General features: G+C 39.6%; 1 protein-coding gene across 6 annotated transcripts in view; it reads right to left on the bottom strand.

The window, feature by feature from the left end:
• The window catches only part of TBCA (tubulin folding cofactor A), a 67517-nt gene extending 52845 nt beyond the window's left edge, over positions 1 to 14672 (bottom strand). For 4 of the 6 annotated variants that reach the window (XR_004268958.1, XM_032277662.1, XM_032277682.1 and 1 more), the window contains exon 1: positions 14269 to 14672. Coding sequence is in view for 5 of the 6 variants with exons in the window: in XM_032277662.1 (XP_032133553.1) it covers positions 14269 to 14661 (393 nt within the window). In the remaining variant the exon portion in view is untranslated. Of the gene's footprint in view, positions 1 to 9629; positions 12310 to 14268 lie in introns of those variants that run through there. The other 2 variants (XM_032277676.1, XM_032277688.1) reach the window with 2 other exon arrangements.
• Positions 14673 to 19440: the final 4768 nt, after the last annotated feature.

The raw sequence follows: 19440 nt of genomic DNA, 5'->3' as shown, positions 1-19440 counted from the left end.
GCATTGGGGAGGATGTGGATCAATGAAAGGAACTCTCACTTAATGTAGTTGGGAACATAAAATGGTACAACTTCCCTTTGGAAGTTTGGCACTGCAAGTGACTAAAAGTGTGCCCATCCCTTACTCCCAATCTCCACACCCCAGTTCATATATCTTAACGCTCAATGTAATGGTATTAGGAAATGGGGTCTTTGGGAAATAATGAAGTCATGAGGGTGGAGCCCTCATGAATGGGATTAATACCCTCATAAAAGAGACCTCAGAGAGCTCTCTATATCTCCTTCCACCGCTTGAGGATACAATAAGACAACAGTCCTCAACCCATAGAGAGCTCTCACCAGAATATGACCATGCTAGCACCCTAGTCTCAGACTTTCAGCCTCCAGAACTCTGAGAAATAAATTCTGTCATTTATAAACCACCCAGTCTATGGTATGTGGTTAGGGCAACTTGAACTAAGACATGCATCTTACAAGTGGAATATTCACATACTTATGACCAAACAATTTCATTCCTGGGTATATACCCAAGAAAAATCCTCAGACGTAATTACTAGAGACATGAACAAGAATGTACATAGAGACACAGTTAATAAGCGAAACAATTCAAATGCTCATCAGTAAGAGGAATGGATAAACTGTGGTATTATCTAACAATGGAATATTACACAACAATCAAAAGAAATGTACACCACCTAAGAGCAAAAATATAGGGTTGAATCCTACCAACATAAGGTGAAAAACGGTATGTCCCAGAAAATGTCCTTCTTACAAAGTAAAGAATAACTAAAACTGAACAATACATGTTTTAGCAATACACAAATAATAAAACTATTTTTAAAAGGTAATAATAAACACAAGATTAAAAATGGTAGTCACATAGGTAGAGGGACTAGCACAAAATTAGAGGTTATTATCACTGTTTTACTTCTTGTATTAGGCAATGGGCTTATGTTATTAATACATTATTTGAAAGTAATAAACACAGGCATACAGCAAACAAATGAGGGCTGTGTACCGACCAATAATGAGTATGTGGCATAAACCAAGGATTGAGATTAATTCAATTATATACAACCAGTATCCAAAGAAAGAAAATATTGTTGGGATAACTAACTTGGATTCATTGCTTACAGCACATCTTAAATCTCCCATCTTTATTTTTAACTCTGTTAACCCATCTTTAAAAGTCGATAGCAATATTCAGAAAAAAAACTAATTTACAGGAAAGTTCAGTGTAATTCGATGAAGCAAGTGTATATTTGGAGAAATTTTTTCCTAAAAGTATCTTTAAAAATAGTTTTAGTACTTGAAGGGTTAAATCTCAGCAAATGATAAAATATGTATGTAAAACATTTTATTCACCAATAAATATAGAGTATTACAGTGATTTCTTATCTTCTGTTAGAATTAACCGAAAACAACAAAAAACTCTCCGTCCCTTTTTTCCACATAACCCGAAAGTCACTGCCAGTCAACCAAGAAAACATCTTATTTGATGTGATCTGAATCTGGACTCTACCGTCAATCTCCATCCAGTCATTTGGCAATGTTAAGCACCTACTATACACTAGACAGTATGCTAAAAGTTCAAACATGAATAAAACAATCTTGGCCAGGCATGGTGGCTCACCCCTGTAAACCCAGCACTTTGGGAGGCCAAGGCGTGTGGATCATGAGGTCAGGAGTTTGAGACCAGCAGGACCAACATCGTGAAACCCCGTCTCTCTAAAAATACAAAAGTTAGCTGAACACGGTGGTGCATGCCTGTAATCCCAGCTACTCAGGAGGCTGAGGAAGGAGAATTGCTTGAACCTGGGAGGCCGAGGTTGCAGCGGGCCAAGATTGCACTGCTGCACTCCAGCCTGGGTGACAGAGTGAGACTCTGTCTCAAAAAAAAAAAAAAATACACACACACACACACACACACACACACACACACTCTCTCTCTCTCTCTCTCTCTCTCTCTCTCTCTCTCTCTGTAGCTGGGCATGGTGGCGGGCACCTGTAATCCCAGCTACTTGGGAGGCTGAGGTGGGAGAACTGCTTGGAAGGCGGAGGTTGCATTGAGCTGAGATCATGCCACTGCACTCCAGCCTGGGCGACAGAGTGTGACTCCGCCTCAAAAAACAATCTTGTCCAGGAGCTCACAGAATTTCATGGTGCTTCTGAAAATGTAGTTAGCAAAAAATAAGAAAAGAATTACACAAGGACTTGTAAAATGTACAAATCCCTGGATCTTGCCCTAGACTTACAGAATTTGAATCATCAGGATTGCCCTGGGTGTGTCTTCAAAAAGTACCCAGGTCAATTCTTTTACATAATAAAGTTTGCAAATTATTGTTCTAATGCAATGGTTCTCAAACTTTTTTTTTCTTCTTTTTTTGAGACTAGTCTTGCTCTGTTGCCCAGGCTGGAGTGCAGTGGCATGATCCCAGCTTGTTGCAACCTCTGCCTCCTGGGTTCAAGCAATTCTCTTGCCTCCACCTCCTGAGTAACTAGGGCTACAGGGGCCTGTCACCATGCCTAGCTAATTTTTGTAATTTTTGTAAGGATGGAGTTTCACCATGTTGGCCAGGCTGGTCTCAAACTCCTGACCACAAGTGATTTGCCCGCCTCAGCCTCCCCAAAGTGCTGGGATTACAGGTGTGAACCACCATGCCCAGCCTCAAACTATTGATCTCAAAACACCTTTAAAATTACTGAAGATTGGCTGCGCATGATGGCTTGCACCTGTAATCCCAGCACTTTGAGAGGCGAAGGCAGGAGGGTGGCTTGAGTCCAGGAGCTCAAAACCAGCCTGAGCAACATAATAAGACTTCATCTCTACAAATAATTTTTAAAAATTAGCCCAGTGTGGTGGCACACTCTGGTGTTCCCAGCTACTTGGGAGGCTGAGGTGGGAGAATCACTTGAGCCTACATTGAGGCTGCAGTGAGCCATAATCGTGCCACTGCAATCCAGCCTAGGCAATAGAGTAAGATCCCTGTCTGGAAAAAAAAATTACTGAGGATCCCAAGGAGCTCTGTTTACATGAATTATCTCTATTAATATTCACTGTATTAGAAATTAAAACAGAAATTTTAAAAATATTTTTAAAGTTAGAAAAACTTTAAATATATTTAATTTACTTAAAAATAAAATAAATGTACTATAATGTTAGCAAAAATAACCTATTTTATGAAAAATAATCTCATTTTGCCAAACAAAAACTAGAAAAAGGGTATTATTTTACATTTTTGCAAACCTTTATATCTGGAATAAAAGCAGCTAGATTCTCTTATCTGCTTCTACATTGAATCTGTTGCAGTATCAAACATCACATAGCCCCTGAAAAACTCCACTGTACAATTGTGAGCAAATGAAAGTTAAAAAGGCAAATAATGTCTTAGTTACAATAAAAATACTTTCTACTTTGCAGAACCCTTGAATGGGTGTTAGGGACCCCAAGGGGTTCCTAGGCCATACTTTGGAAGCTACCAGCCTAGTAAATAGAACAAATAGCGTAATGTATTTTTAGTACTATCATAGTGAAAACTACAAAGTTCTCTGGGAACACAGAAAAGGGAGCACTAACTTTGGACACAGCCCGGAAACTCTATAGAGTTGGTGATATCTGAAGCCCAAGTCCTTATACAAAGTCCTTCTAAGATCTGTACCCTCTCCCTCTTACTTTTCTGAATCTCCTACCCCTCTTCCTCTCCTTCACTGGTTGCTGCTCCTCAAACAGGCCAATCTTACTCACTTTTTCAAGTCTCTGAATTTGCTGTTTCTTCTGTCTCAATGACTCTTCCCCCATATATCTCATGGCTGTTCTTGGCCACACCTACTATAGCTGAGAAGAGCTACACTCCCACACACCTGAAATCCATTCTGGGCCTACCCTTTGAAAAGTTCTGCCTTAGGCTAACCATTACATATGTGTTCTAGGGGCCATACATAACAATGTACATTGCAGCAACATTTGTACAAGTGAAAAACTAGGGCCCCCCCCCAAAAAAAAAAAAAAGAAAAAAAGAATGCTAAACTAAACATCCATTAAAATGAAAATAAAAAAATACATTAGTACATTCATACTTGAGTTCTAGGAATAAATCTTAATATACATGTATACTGTATAACTTAACAACGTACAAAGTCCTTAAGGACTGGGACCAAACCTTTGCTATTTTGTATCCCTGAAAATATCACCTACTGCCCATGAGATTTCAACCTACCTATCTCCCTACTATTTTTCTTAAGTTTCAAAGAAATAATCATAATAAGCTGGGATGGATTAGTTCATTTATGCCCATTATGTAACTTAGAAGGCAGTTAAACACACAAACACACACCCCTCTATTAAACTAGAATGAAAAAGTCTATTCTAGTTAATTCTAGGTAAACTACAAAATCTTTTTTGATAGAACTGTAAAAATATAAAATTTTTCCATAAATAGACTTGTCTCTTCCCAGTTTAAAAAATGTAAAATTGTTGCTTTTCAACAAATCCTTGATAGAGTTTCATATCTCTAATAAAATAAAAATACTACCCTGAAAAATGTCTAATTGTCTGAGGGTAGTTATTACTTAACAACAGTTGCTTCTCTTTTCTTTCTCCATTTCTAAGTCACTTTTATTTATAAAGTAAACTTTTATTTCTAGTCTCTTGATGTGTTCACCCTCATAAACTCTTTTCTGGTTTCCTCCAGTCCTTAACTCAATTAACAAATATCTACTAAGTGTTTATTTGGTGAAAAACAATTCTGTGAAAAGTAATCATATATTAGACACCATCCCTTTGGTCCTGAAAAGATGTGAAGAACTGTTTGGCCTTAAGAAAATCTTTGTATACTTTGATATAATTCAGTGTCTTCAGAACTTAACATTCTAGATTTGGAGATCAAAATTTTTTAACACTATACTAGTAATCTAAGTTCAAACACACTTCAGTAGACAAAGGTATTTCAGGCAACAGATATTATATTAAAATCATGACATCAATATTATTCAGAAGCCGAGGAACATTTAATGAAAAAGTTGATACCTATTTGCTCCAATATCGTTTACAGACAAATAAATCCTGATTTAGAACACACACATGCAAATACACACAGAACTCCATAACATATTTGTGGAAGTGAAAGGATCTCAACAACTACAAACAAAGAACTCAGTTAAAAAACATTAAGGAAAATTTGGAAATATCTATAATCTAGCACTAGAATTGTAAGAATATCTTCAGCCGGGCGTGGTGGCTCACACCTGTAATCTCAGCACTTTGGGAGGCTGAGGCAGGTGGATCACCTGAGGTCGGGAGTTCAAAACCAACCTTGCTTACATGGTGAAACCCTGTCTTTAAAAAAAAAAAAAAAAAATCTTCTAATCACTGTGTGAATCATTTATAGATTTTGAAATTAGGGTTCTCCAGAACTCACTTGACTACTCTTCCCTACAATAAACTTACTGACAGTGCAATAAAAGAGCAAAACTAGCCTTGCCATATTGTGCTAATGATATAGATACAGTGTTTTTTAAGCTGTTTAAAATACAAGATAATTAACAGAAATCGACGATTTTTTTTTTTTTTTTTTTTTTTTTGCTGGGGCTTGGGGTTAGGGAATCACTGGCTCAGCAATGATCACCAAAGGATGATCATTACAAAGTCTTAGAAATTATCCAAAAACACTGGTTCATACTCTTCCCTTCTCCCTCCACAATCAGCGACCAGAACAAGCAACTAAAATACAAGCTTTTATCACAATTTAAAGAAAGCAAGTTCCAGAGTCTCTTCTGGGGATCTGTAACCATTCATCCTTAAGTCCTTACTCACATTGTTGATAATCTACAGAAAAGTAATAAAGATGCTGCTGCTATGGTTTGAATGTTTGTATCCCTCCAAAATTCACACTGAAACTTTATTTCTAATGCAACAGTGTTAACAGATGAGGCCTTTAGAAGGTAATTAGGTAATGAGGTCTCCTCTCTTGTGAATGGGGGTAAGGCCCTTATAAAAGAGGCTTCACACAGCCTTAGGCCCTTTTATTCCCTTCTGTCACGTGAAGACATGGTGTTCAGGGTACCATCCTGGAAGCAAGAGACCAGGCCCTCACCAGATATTTGTCGGCCTCTTCATCTTGGACTTCCCAGTCTCTGGAACTATAAGCAATAAAAATCTATTATTTATAAATCACCCAGTCTCAGGTGCTTTCATAGCGCGCAAATGAACGAAGATAGGTGTTAATAATGAGAGCAGTTAGCATTTATTGAACATTTACTATATATCAGGCATCTGGGCTAAGTGCGTTACATGACTATCTTATTTAATTCTCCTAAAAAAAAAAAAAAAAAAAAAAAAAAGATATTCTCATTAACCCCATGTTCCAGCTAAGAATCCTGGGGCTTTTAAAGGCTAAGTAACTTTCCAAGGGTCACATATGTAATAATGTGTAGTAAGTGGAGCCTGGGAGTCCATCTCTGTTTAACTCTCACTGCAAGAATAAACAACTATAGTAACTATTACACTGTAATATAGTAATTGATTCAGTGGCTCTCTACTGCTTATCAGATCAGGTTCAAAATCCTTATAAAGGAATGTTTCAGTTTTTCATCTGTTCATTGCAAAGACTTATTACTAAGTATTATGTGCCAACACCATACCAGATGATTCAAAGACAGTAAGATGTAGGTTCTGAGTGAGGCTGCTAAATAAGTGATCTTTGGATCAGTTAAACCTATGACAAGTTATTAAGAAAAAAAAAATCAGTTGTATTTGGACATATCAGCATCACAATACAAAATTATTATACTCTTTTATAAATATATTACTGAATATAGAATACTGGAATAGACATCATACATCTAAGTGTTTACTAAGAGTTTTAGATTGCCATTATTAATAAAATTTTCCAACCTTGCTTACTACAGATTTTCAAAATTTCCAACAAAACAAAAAAAAATGTAATGAAAAAACAAAACACCCATACACATACAGGGCAAAAAAACTTTCATTTCCACATTCAACCTGGAGAATAAAATATCTTGTGTTGAGAAAACTGTGGTGATGAGTGGCCTTAGCCTTCTCCCTTTCCAGCTTGAAGAAACATCTGGTTGCCTGCTATATTGCTCCTAAGAGTAACTACTTGCCGAGTAGTTGGCAGAATGTGGTGAAGAGCTGACCTGCAATCCATTTTGACATGGCCTCTGAACACCACTTTGGAGAACTGAATACATTACAGAAATTCCTAAAGGAACTAGCTAAATTTCAAAGGAGGAAGGTAGCCATTCTGGTTGAACTTAGCAATGGGGTAGTACAGTGCAGAAGAGGAGAAAAGAAAACAAAGCTAGCAAAGCTTACAGGAATAAATTACAGGACTATGTTCTTAAACCTCTCCCAGATACTTTCCACCATACTTCTATGCGCCATTGCTTTAAATATAAGAAGTATCTAAACAGCAAAAACTAATGGGGGGAAACTTTATGTCTACTTAAGTATATGTGTCATTTGCATTATTCACTTTTTATATCAGTATAATATATATTGAACTAATAACGTAGATATTTTACGTACCTTTTATGTTGTCTTCATACCTGCTATACATAGCATATGTACCATACACAGTTGTATATGAGAGATGTAGATATAAACAAACTTGGGAAGATGCCACAGTTTGGGAACAATGCTTGCTTTATTAAAAAAAAAAAAAATCAATACAATTTCCCCACAGGTTCATGATGTAAAATTCTATAATCAAGGCTTGTAGATTTGTAATTATGGTATGTCAGCTACATTTAAACAAGAGTGTTAAAAGATTGTTAAAGTTAAACTAACACAATTGCAGTGTGAATTGTCCTAGTCTCATTCTAATCTACCGGTGTCACTTTCATTTAATCAGAGGAAAACTATGGGCCAATGTCAGTGCTATTTCCAATGCCCTAACATTCTTTGTTCACACTGGATTTTAAGCCATTACCAATCGAAAATGGTTATAAAAAGATAAATTTAAGAAAATATTTTTAATCAATTAATTCACTCACCAGTGAGTTAGTTTAACAAGCTTTATTGAAAATTAGTTAGCTTTAAAGTTAAGTAACCTTTTATGTAAAATGATTAACAGTATTTTTTACTTTAGAAGAATTTCTTGAATTTACCACAAACCTAATAAAAATTGTATTTTATAAACACAAATCCCACTTGGAAACTTTTGGTAGATATATAAGTCACTTAGCTGAAATACCACATTTAGAAAATATCAATTCTGTATTTTCTCCTACTTTAGTGAAAATTATTTTCTACATCATTAATAATTTAAATACAGGAAAAAAAAGCTACTCTGTTAAGGATTCATATTTACACCATGCACTTAAGTTTTAAATTGAGGTACAACATATAACTCACAGTTGTACTATCTGCAAACAGCCTCCAAATAAATCACAGAACACACAAAACAGAGCTATGTTAGCTAGTTACAGAAGAGATGACCAATCATTCTGGTTTGCCTGGGACGTTCCCAGTTTTAGCAGTGAAATGTTCTCTACATCCTGGGAAACCCCTCAGTCTCAGGCAAACTAGGATAATTGACACCACTCAGATATTCCACCAGCACTGCACCGCCCCCCCCCCCCCCCCCCGCACCAAATAAAAACCCAGAGTGTTCACAGTTCTGTGCTGGGGGAAAAAAATTGAGTATTATTTGGTAACACTCTGCTAGGGCTGCCAGATTCATTGTGACCCTGTCACAGATATCAATAAATCCAGCAATCTGCTGGAAACATAGATCCAAATCTTTAAAAAAAAAAAAAGGGCCAGCCAGACCCAAACCTGCCAACCAATACCCACTATCAGTGAGTCACATGTGAAAAAGGCTGCTGCTCAAAGAAACTTAGCATAATAACCCAGCTAGGGCCAGGCTCAGTGGCACACTCCTGTAATCCCAGCACTTTGGGAGGCTGAGGCAGGTGGATCACCTGAGGTAAGGAGCTCAAGACCAGCCTGGCCAACATGATTAAAGCCCATCTCTACTAAAAAATACAAAAATTAGCCAGGCATGGTGGCGGGCACCTGTAATCTCAGCCACTTGGGAGGCTGAGGCACGGAGAATTGCTTGAACCCAGTGAGCTGAGATCATACCACTGCACTCCAGCCTGGGCTACATAGCAAGAGTGTCTCAAAAAAAATTTTTTTTAATAACCTATCTTAGCCTCTAGTATACACATTTCTCTAGTTTCACAGCAAGAATTAGTTCTCAAAAAAAAAAAAAAAAGCAATCCTCCACATTGTATACATGTATCAAAATACACAGGGTACCCTGAAAATATGTATAAGTATGTGTCAATTAAAAATAACAATAATACTATTAAAATCTTATTGCTGGGAGGAAGACATTTAAGGAGCCCTCAGAGTTGGAGGCTTGGGACCAAGTCAGCCTCATTCTGTCCAACTCCTACCTTCTAAGTCATTCCTAATATCTAGACTTTTTTTATTCCTACTAATCTAATCTCTCTCCCTTGAAGCTCACTTCCCAGATATCAAATGCTTTGTCTTTTACTGTACAAAGTAACAAAGTTTCTCTAGAAACAGGATACTCACTGTAAACCTGCTGCCTATTTTCCTAGGGCCTAAAAATTACTGCCCCTGAAACTTGTTTCTACTTTCTAATAATGTGGGCTGCTATCCATTAGGTCACCCTTGCCATTTTGCCAACATGTGAAATGGCCATCTTCCACTCATGGCTGGGTCTCCTTGATGCCAATCAAATACCATCATCTACTTATTGCCTGCCTCCATATTCCCCTAATATTCAACCCAACCGTCCGCATTTCTTTGTAAGACCCACTATCAGAAACTTTTGAGTTACTTGAAGTGTTCAAACAGATCTAATTAGAAACTAAATTAATCCACCCTTCCTAGTATAGCCTACCCAAACTGAACTCTAGGACAAATACCTGGAATATAATTTCTAGTTGCTCTCAATTTCTAGAGGGAAAACGGAAATAACTGGGGGCATGAACAATGACTTTAAACCTCTTCTTCCAAATAAAGGCTGTGACTTCCAAAGATAAATGAGGCTATAGGAAAATGAACATCTAACCAGAAAAAGAGTATCAAGAACAGATTTAAAACTGTGTCAAGAATAGCTTTTTAAAACTATTGATTTAAAAAAAAAAATGAACAGAATCCCTTTCACAAAACCAAGAACATGTCTGAATCATGAAATTAAGAAATATTTGAAACTAATTTTGGAGACAGGAGGAAAAAAGCATACCTTTTAAACCCTTTTATCATGAAAAATGTTAAACTTATGTACAGAAGAATATAATGAAGTGTCATGATCATTCAGCCCCAACAATTATTAATATGTTGCCACTGCTGCCTCATCAATTTTTTTCTTTGCTGAGGTAAAATGTAGATTTTTAAAAATAGGATGCAGGGCTTAAAACCTAGATGATGAGTCGATAGGTGTAGTAAACCACCATGGCACATGTATACCTACATAACAAACCTGCACATTCAGCACATGTATCCCAGAACTTAAAGTAAAATAAAATAAATAAATAATAAAATAAAAAATAAAAATTGGATACTAAGGCAGAAGATGGAAACAGTCATAGTAAAATAATTTTCAGGTGAAAATAACAAGAAACAGGAGGGGGCAATATTTATGAAGTTAGATGGTGATATACCAAGACAAATGTAGGTAATAAACAGCTAAAACAGGAAGTTTAGGGGTTTCTTTAAATTGCATTTTAATATATAAGGGGGAAGCTATACCCCAAAATGTCAACAGAAAAGTCATTTAAAAATGTATGGGAGACATTTCCATTCATTTATAAACAATTTGAGATAATAGTAAATTATGAACAGAATTCATTAAATGATAAATTTATTTCTAAGCAGTTTATATAAGCACTTGAGAACTTACGTCAAAAACTTAGTTTATAATCTCAATAAGTATTTTCTCTAGAATATGTATTGTAAGCATATAACTACTTGAAGTAACTTATAAACCAGTATAGATCATCAGAACGAGAAATGTCAAGGTCAAATAAGTAAATGAATGGGAAACTATCATTAGAAGTCATTTCTCATTCGCTCTACAGCACTCTCTGCAACATACCCTGATAGTTCTGCCAAATGCAGTGACTAAAATGGCATAACCCAAGGAAGTCTGGTAAAAGTGAACAAGAGAACTCTGGGCTGAGGGATAGTGTGGATTATTTATATTTTCAAGTATACATCTCAATTCTCTTCCTATTACAAATTTTTTAAAATACTCTTTATGGGAGCACTGTAGCTTAAAGGAGAAAGTTGTAGACTCAAAACCTTAGTGCTTTTCCTTGCATTGCCACTAACTAGCAGTGTGACTTTAGGAAAGTTGTTTTTCTTTTTTTAACTTCATTAAACCTGTTTCTCTTTTTTTTTTTTTTAACCTAATCACGTATGACGCCTGTTATTGATAAACCTCAGTTTCTCATCTGTAAAATGGAAATACAAACAGTATTATTAACATTTACTAGCCACTTGCTATTTGCCACATACTGTGTTAAACAGCATAGCAGGCAGTTCTTGCGACAAATGCGTAAGTTGGGTACTTGCTCTATTTTACAAATAAGGTAAAAGAAGTATAGTATAATGTAATATATTCCACAACATACAATAAAGGGCAGAATAAAGATCTGAACCCAAGCAGTATTACTTCAGAAACAGCTGTGCATTTAACTCCTACTCACATAGTCTCCTTATGCCTTAGCAATAAAGCTTCCAGGGAAGTACAGTGGGATGTTGTGCTAAAACTCAGAAGCATTATCTTAAAAGTGAATTTATTCTCCCTTTTGCCTTGTCCTTCCTCTGGTGGAACTATCAATAAACAATGGAAAGGTGGGCAAACAGGAAGAAGTCAGTTGGTTTCTTTAGTAGACAGTGCTACCACAAAATAACTTGCTTCTTCAGAAGGCTGTTTATCTTTTCTCCCGGAATACTTCATCAAAAACAGTTTGCTCTTCTTGGGTCTCAACAATAAAGTTCTAATGAACACTGAAGTGTCTACCAGCAGTCAGGAATGTAAACTACAAATAAAATTCTAAGCTCCCCAACCATCTGAATGGACCCCTCCTCTCAACCAACGGCATTCTAAAGTTAACCTGAAAAACTAATTCAGGCCATGATGGGAAGAGAGGGTCGGACAAGTCTCATCATAACTTCTCCCTTTGGAATTCAGGAACAACTGACCAGCATTAACATTAAAACAGAACTTGAGAAGTCTTTTTGCAGCAATAAGACACCAAATTCCAGCCTTACCCTAGTATGGCATCATATGACAGATAGCAGGATCTGAAAGAAATACATGCATTTTACCCTAAAATATATATGTTACATATTTTGAATTGGCCCTGCCAAGCTGTCTCTTCTGGGGAAAAATCTACACTCTGTAGAGAATCCCCTTCCCTGTCCAGGTCTTTTTCCTAATCCAGGAAAATTACCTAGGAGTCTGGGACCTTTTTAAGTCTGATGAGAAATATTTATAATCTATTCTCTCTGAAGCCTGCTACCTGGAAGCATCATCTGCCTAATAAGAACCTTGATCTCTACAACCCCTTTATCTTAACTCAGACACACTCCCTTGTATTGATTCCACGTCTTAAGATAAACTCTTTCAACGAATTGCCAATTGGAAAACCTCCTGTAACTTGGGCCCCCCCACCTCCAACCCCCTTTGGGTTGTTCTGCCTTTCCAGATCGAAGCAATGTACATCGTACATGTATTGATGTCTTATGTCTCCCTAAAATGTATAAAACCAAGCTGTAGCCTGATCACCTGGTCACATGTCATCAGGACCTCCTGAGGCTGTCACAGGCATATCCTCAACCTTGGCAAAATAAACTTCTCAACTGATTGAGATCTGTCTCAGATACTTTTTTGGTTTACAGGAATTAGAGCAAATCACAGGACTGAACTACCCGTGAGTTTGTGAAAGCAAAAATAAATCTCAGGACCCCCAAATCACTAAGCCAAAGAGAAAAGTCAAGCTGGGAACTGCATCAGGCAAACCTGCCTCTCATTTATTCCCGAATAAGATTAGCTACAAAGATTTTTTTAAAAGCTACTTACCTCCCTGACCATTAAGATCTTTTCCCTAAAACAATTCTGTTGGATTTCACTCTGGCAATGTAAATTGACAGCTTATCTTCACAGGTATATGACAAGGGGCAGAACTCAAAGTCACCCCTCTACCCATGAGACAAATGGGTATCTGACTGCTTCCGGTGTCCTATTGTGTAAGTAAAATCGCAGATTCACTTGGTGGACTTAGGCATAAGTGACTATTCCTCCACCCCTCTCTCACAAGTAAATTGTGTACTAAGCGAAAGGCTGATCAAAGACTCAAAAGAATGCAACCATTCGTCTCTTATGTATGACCTGGAAGCCCCCCACCCTTCCAGTTGTCCTGCCTTTCTGGAGGGAACCAAGGTACACCTTACACGTTGACTAATGTCTCAGGTCTCCCTAATATGTATTAAACTAAGCTGTGCCCCACCCTCCTTGGGCACATGTCATCAGGATCTACTGAGGCTGTTCTGTCATGGGAACATCCGTCCTTGGCAAAATAAACTTTCTAAATTGATTGAGACCTGTCTCAGATACTTCTGGTTCACAAGTAATTTAAACAGCATCTCTCGCCCTCTGGGGCGGGTTTCGGGGAATCTGACTGGAGAAAGTGAGGCCACATAAGTTTGCTGAGTGTGCTAGAAGTTCGGGCCCAGTTCTCAAAGCCTGCCAGTCATGCCAGCCATGATAGGACACACGGCTCCACTACGGTCTCTTTTTTGACGAGGCCCGGATTCTCGGCATCCCCCTAAACTTCAGAGCCTGCTTTCACGTCCATTTGAGAGCACCTGTGGGATCCGCCTCACTGGCTCAAGTTCAGCAAGGAGACGCCGGCGCGCGCACACAGGAGACACCGGATCAGAGCCCGGCCCGCCCTCTCGCCCCCACCCCCAACGCCGCGGCCCACCGCCTCCCCACCGCGGGCGCCAAGAAACCGGGCCACCACCGACTCCCTCCGCGAATCCGAGCGGCTAGTGAGCGAAGAGGCACGGGAGGCGCCGTGCCAGGCCCGCGGGCTCGGGAGTCAGCGCGCCCCGCTGGGTCCCTGCCAGTCACAGCCTGCTGCGGAGCCCCCGGTGAGGCCTGGAGTTAAGAGCCCGCCTCGGGCCTGCGCTCCGCTCGGCCTCGCGGGCCGCCATGAGGCGACGAAGAGGAGGTGCAGGGCGCCGCTCCCGGCTCCTTACCGCTTCACAACGCCGGTCTTGATCTTGATCTGTCTCACGCGAGGATCGGCCATGGTCCCTCGAGCGCCGCGAGAAGGAGGGGCGGAGAACCTGGGTAACCGTGTAACGCAACGCCAACACGGCGGTTATGGGGGCGTGACCGCCGGCCGGGCGCGCATGCGCAGGCTGCGCGGCCCTGCGTCCGCGCCACACCCCGCGGGGCCGGGTCCCCGGAGGGTGGTGCCCCGCGCTTGCCATCCTCTGCCTCCGCCCCTTAACCCTCGCGGAACGTGCCCTCCTGTCTCTCGGACAGCCCTCCTGTTTAGTTCGGGCGCAACTTACACTATCCCAGTCTCCACACCCTGGGCGTTTGGGGAAACTGAAGTATCTCTCCGGGACGTTGCTTTGCGGCATTATCTGCTTAATGGATGGAGTGACCTAAAAAATGTATTAAGGGTATTTTCGATGTCATTATCTGGTGTCAAATGGGGTAAAGTGATGTATGTGTAATGAAATAAACTTCCATCATGCAAGCAGTCAAGAAAATCCTTGCCCTTTAACTCAAATCCCTGCAAGAAGGTTTGTAGATAATGTGCCTTACCAAGGAAATGACTATAGGACTTCTTCAAATAATCACCTCTAGTGTATCCTAAATATTTAGCTTACAACAATGTGTGTGGCACACAAAAGCTTGGGCCTCCTGTTTAGGCAAACCGGCATACATTTGGGATTCCACCCTCCAATAGCTGGACAACACTGATATGTGTGCTGTTTAGCCTCACAGCTGGAAATAATAATGCCCGTTTTACAGATAGATATAAGAGTTAAAACACCTAACTGATTGTCTGACGCATGGTAGATGCTGAACAACATTTGACTATTTTACATGTTCAAAAATATATAAAATGAGGCACATCTCCAGTGGGCTCTAGCAGTCCCTTCCTGAGAGAGTCTCCTGAGGAATACAGGGCAGAATCTCCCTTTTAAGGACAACCATACTATATTGTATTCTTGAGGCTATGGGTTAAGATTAAGGAGTTTGGCCCCACCTTTAAGGTAAGGATCAAAAGGACTTGTTTCAGGTTTCAAGAATTTACAGTAGTGGTTAAGAACATGAACCCTGGGCCCAGACTGCCTGCGGTCAAATCATAGCTCTGCATCTTAAGAACTGTGTAATGTTAGACAATGTTACTTAACCTCACTATGCCCCAGTTTCTTCACCTGTAAAATGTAGATGATGAAAAACTTAAATGAGCTAATAATTGTGAAGTGCTTAGAATAGTGCTGGTACTTATTAAGTCTCACATGAATGTAAACCAAAATAAAATTCTAAACCCCCACCCCACCCCACTGGGCTATCTGAATGGACCCCTCCTCTCAGTCAAGAGCATTCCAAAGTTAACCTGAAAAACTAGTTCAGGCCACGAAGGGAAGGAGGAATCAGACATGCCTCTTTATACCTTCCTCTCTTTTGGAATTCAAGCATAGCTGACCGTCATTAATAAGAGACTTTAAGACCAATAGAAAAGACTGTGTAAGTCTGATAAGAAATATTTGCAATCTATTCTCTCTGAAGCCTGCTACATGGATGCTTCATCTGAATAAAACCCTGGTGTCCACAACCCCTTATTTTAACCCAAGCATTCCTTTCTATTGATTCCAGGTCTTTAGATAATAACCTTTTCACCCCAATTGCCAATCAGAAAATCTTTGAATCTGCCTATGGCCTGGATGACCCCCACTTGTCCCGCCTTTCTAGACCAAACCAATGTACCCCTTACCTGTATTGATTGATGTTTTACATCTCTCTAGAATGCATAAAACCAAGCAGTAGCCTGGCCATCTTAGGCATATGTTTTCAGGATCTCCTGGGGCTATGTCATGGGCCATTGGTCACTCATATTTGAGTCAGAATAAATTTCTTGAAATGTTTTACAGAGTTTGACTCTTTTTGTTGACACAAAGTTTGTTAAATAAGTAAGTCATTTGGAAAAGAGGTCCTAAATAAGAAACTAACAGAATGGTAGAATTCACATTCATAAGAACATAAAAACATATATATGACCATTAATGAGATCATGCTGAACTCATGTCTGATTCATAATTTTTTACAAAAAGGACTCATTTTTGACTTATTCACCACCGTATCCCAACATGTAGCAAAGCTTCCCATACAGCAGGTACTCAATAAATATTTCTTGAATTTAAGTGCCATTTGAAAAATCCTTTTGTTTTCCATTTAGTAATATGTCACATAGACTTTCCATTGCAGCAAGATCACTACTAAGACAACCTGAATCCCTACCTCCCCACACACACCATCTTCTTCTGGTCTTTGCTCCTTTGGGTCTGGACTCTGAGGAGGTAGGCTGACGGAAGGTCATTTCAGGTCAGTACAGGAGACTACTAACTGTAGGGAGGCCTGCAGAACCTAGGCATAGAGATGCCCTCCAGCATTTGAAATGGAAACTAGCTAAGCTGCATTTCTCACTGTCTAGCACTCTTTTGTTCTGTTATCCTTAAACCTAAATGAATACTGTTTAAATATTCCAGCCTGGCCTCAGGTGAACTATAGGAATTAGTTTATAAAGGTCTTTACAAGGGTTAAGTCTATCCACCTTTGAGATTTGGGGTTGAAGAGATCTGAGAGATTAGCAGCACTGAGTGAATCTGACAGAACAAGAGGAAAGTCTAGCCATCTCCTCCCTGAGTGATAATTCTTGCATTGCCAGTCTTGGAAGGTTGAGGTACTACAGTTGACCCTTGAATAGCACAGTAGTTAGAGGTGCCAACTACCTGTGCAGTCAAAAATCACATATAACTTTTGACTCCCCAGAAGCCTAGCTACTAATAGCCTACTGTTGACTGGAAGCCTTACCAATAACATAAACACATATTTACATATTATATACAGGATATATTGTATTCTCACAATAAAGCAAGCTAGAGAAAAAAAATGCTATTAAGAAAATCATAAGGGGCTGGGAGCAGTGGCTCAGACCTGTAATCCCAGTACTTTGGGAGGCTGAGGTGGGCAGATCACTTGGGATCAGGAGTTTGAGATCAGCCTGGCCAACATGATAAAACCCCAACTCTACTAAAAACACAGAAATTTAGCTAGGTGTGGTGGCAGGCACCTGTAATTCCAGCTAACTCAGGAGATTGAGGCAGGAGAATCACTTGAACCTGGGAGGCGAAGGTTACAGTGAGCTGAGATCACACCACTGCACTCCAGCCTGAGTGATAAACCAAGACTCTGTCTCAAAAGAGAAGAAAAGAGAGAGAGAGAGAGACAAATATATTTCCTATTCATTAAGTGGAAATGCATTATCATAAAGGTCTTCATTCTTGTTGTCTTCACACTGAGTAAGCTGAGGAGGAGGAAGAGGATGGGTTGTTAGAGGTGAAAGAAGTTGGAGGGGGTGGAAGAGGAAGCAGGAGAAGCAGGCATACTTAGTGTAACTGTTATTGAAAAAAATCTCATATAAGTGGACCTGCACAGTTCAAACCTGTGTTGTACAATGGTCAACTGTATTTTATTAAAGAACACTGCAGACTCCCTTACAAATGCGAGGTGTTTTCCCCATACACTTAGTGGGCTGTGAACTCACAGTTCTTACCATACCCTCACATCATTCTTTCCCACTAGACTCTAAGCTCAAGATTAGAGGCCACATTACATTCATCTTGGTATCCCCAGCATCAAGCTTAATGCCCAGTGCCTAGTAGATGCACAGTACGTGTAATAAAAACCAAGCATGGGATGGAGATAGTTTCTAATTTTGACAAAAACATTAGACTGGTCATGTTTTTATCCTCCTGGAACTATGAAGCAACCTGTATACAATAAGCTGCTTGCAGGGCTCCAGGACCCAATATGCAGTTGTTGTGATATTTTATTTTTATTCAACAAAACCAAGTAGCCAACTGGAGAACACACCCCTTGAGAGGTTACTTAAATAAGGAAGTATTAATAGCATTGATAAAAGAATATTTTTGTGAAATATCTCTGATAATTTCCTCTAGATGTCTGAGAGACCTAGAAAGGTCCCCTTCCTTCCCTTCCACATGTACATCTTTTCAAATTCTTTCAGTCCTGCCACTTACTGGAGCCCCTGCAGTGGCACCCAGTCACTTTCAGGCTTTGCATGAGCACAACATGATAGTGCCTTACTTCAGGCCCAAGCCATGTGCATCCATGAGACAGGAAACAGGAGAATGGGGAACAGGAGCCTATGGATCAGTGAATCCCTTTTGTTCTGCAGGCAGCAGACAGCTCTGAGACTCATTCCATAAGGTCCTCAGATGATCCTGTGGAATCAAGCACCAGTAATGGGTAGCAAAGGCAAACTCAATAACCCACCTATGCATTGGCTTTCTGTCTTTCTCTGTCTGACTTACCCAATCCTCAATCTGGGCCCCAGAATCACTTTCTGAACAAGTGGGATAGTAACTGTACTTGGAAATACTGTTCCAACTCATTCATTGAGCAAATCAAAACGCTGCCAACTTTGAATGGGACACAGATCAAGAGTGGGCTCTGCATCAAGTCTGGGCTACAGTGCACGCTCCCCTGCCATGGCCCAGCAGATCCAACAATGCAGATGTATCTGCTGGGTAAGGATACTGCACGAAGATTCTGGTAAACCCTAAGAGGGGACTATCATACAGCCCATGCTGACTGTGGTAGAGAAGTACTCACTTTTTGAGGGACAACACCAGAAATACTCCTGAGCCCCAGGAGAGACTTAGAAATCAAAGGCCTCAAAGAAACAAAACTTGCAATCATAGAAAAAGAAATTTAGAGAAGAAGCCAGGAGTGTACATAAAGCATAAAGTGATTTTTGTGTCTCCTGTTAATACTCACTGAAGAATATCTACCTCTGTGGAGACACTTAATAACCAAGTGGATAGGAAGACTTGTCCTATGGATGTCAAGCAGCCTGTCTTCCCAGCTACCTCAGTGCTGTATGAACAGAGTAGTCATAGCAGCAGGGCTGTAGGCTATGGTAGGCAGCCTCTACAATGGCCACCAAGGATTCCTGCCTCCTGGCATTCCTGCCCTTATGTAATCCCCTCTCCATATTAACTCAATTTTGATAAATAGAATATAGCAGAAGTGACAATTATCACTTCTGATATCGGGTTAGTAAAAGGGCTTCCATCATGAGTGCTATTACTCATTTTTTCTTG

Source organism: Sapajus apella, unplaced genomic scaffold (assembly GCF_009761245.1).
Source record: "Sapajus apella isolate SASKATOON/1434 unplaced genomic scaffold, GSC_monkey_1.0 scaffold1, whole genome shotgun sequence".
Classification (NCBI taxonomy): Eukaryota; Metazoa; Chordata; class Mammalia; order Primates; family Cebidae; genus Sapajus; species Sapajus apella.
Note: the sequence above shows the minus strand (reverse complement) of the source record. Positions and strands in the feature narration are given on the sequence as shown.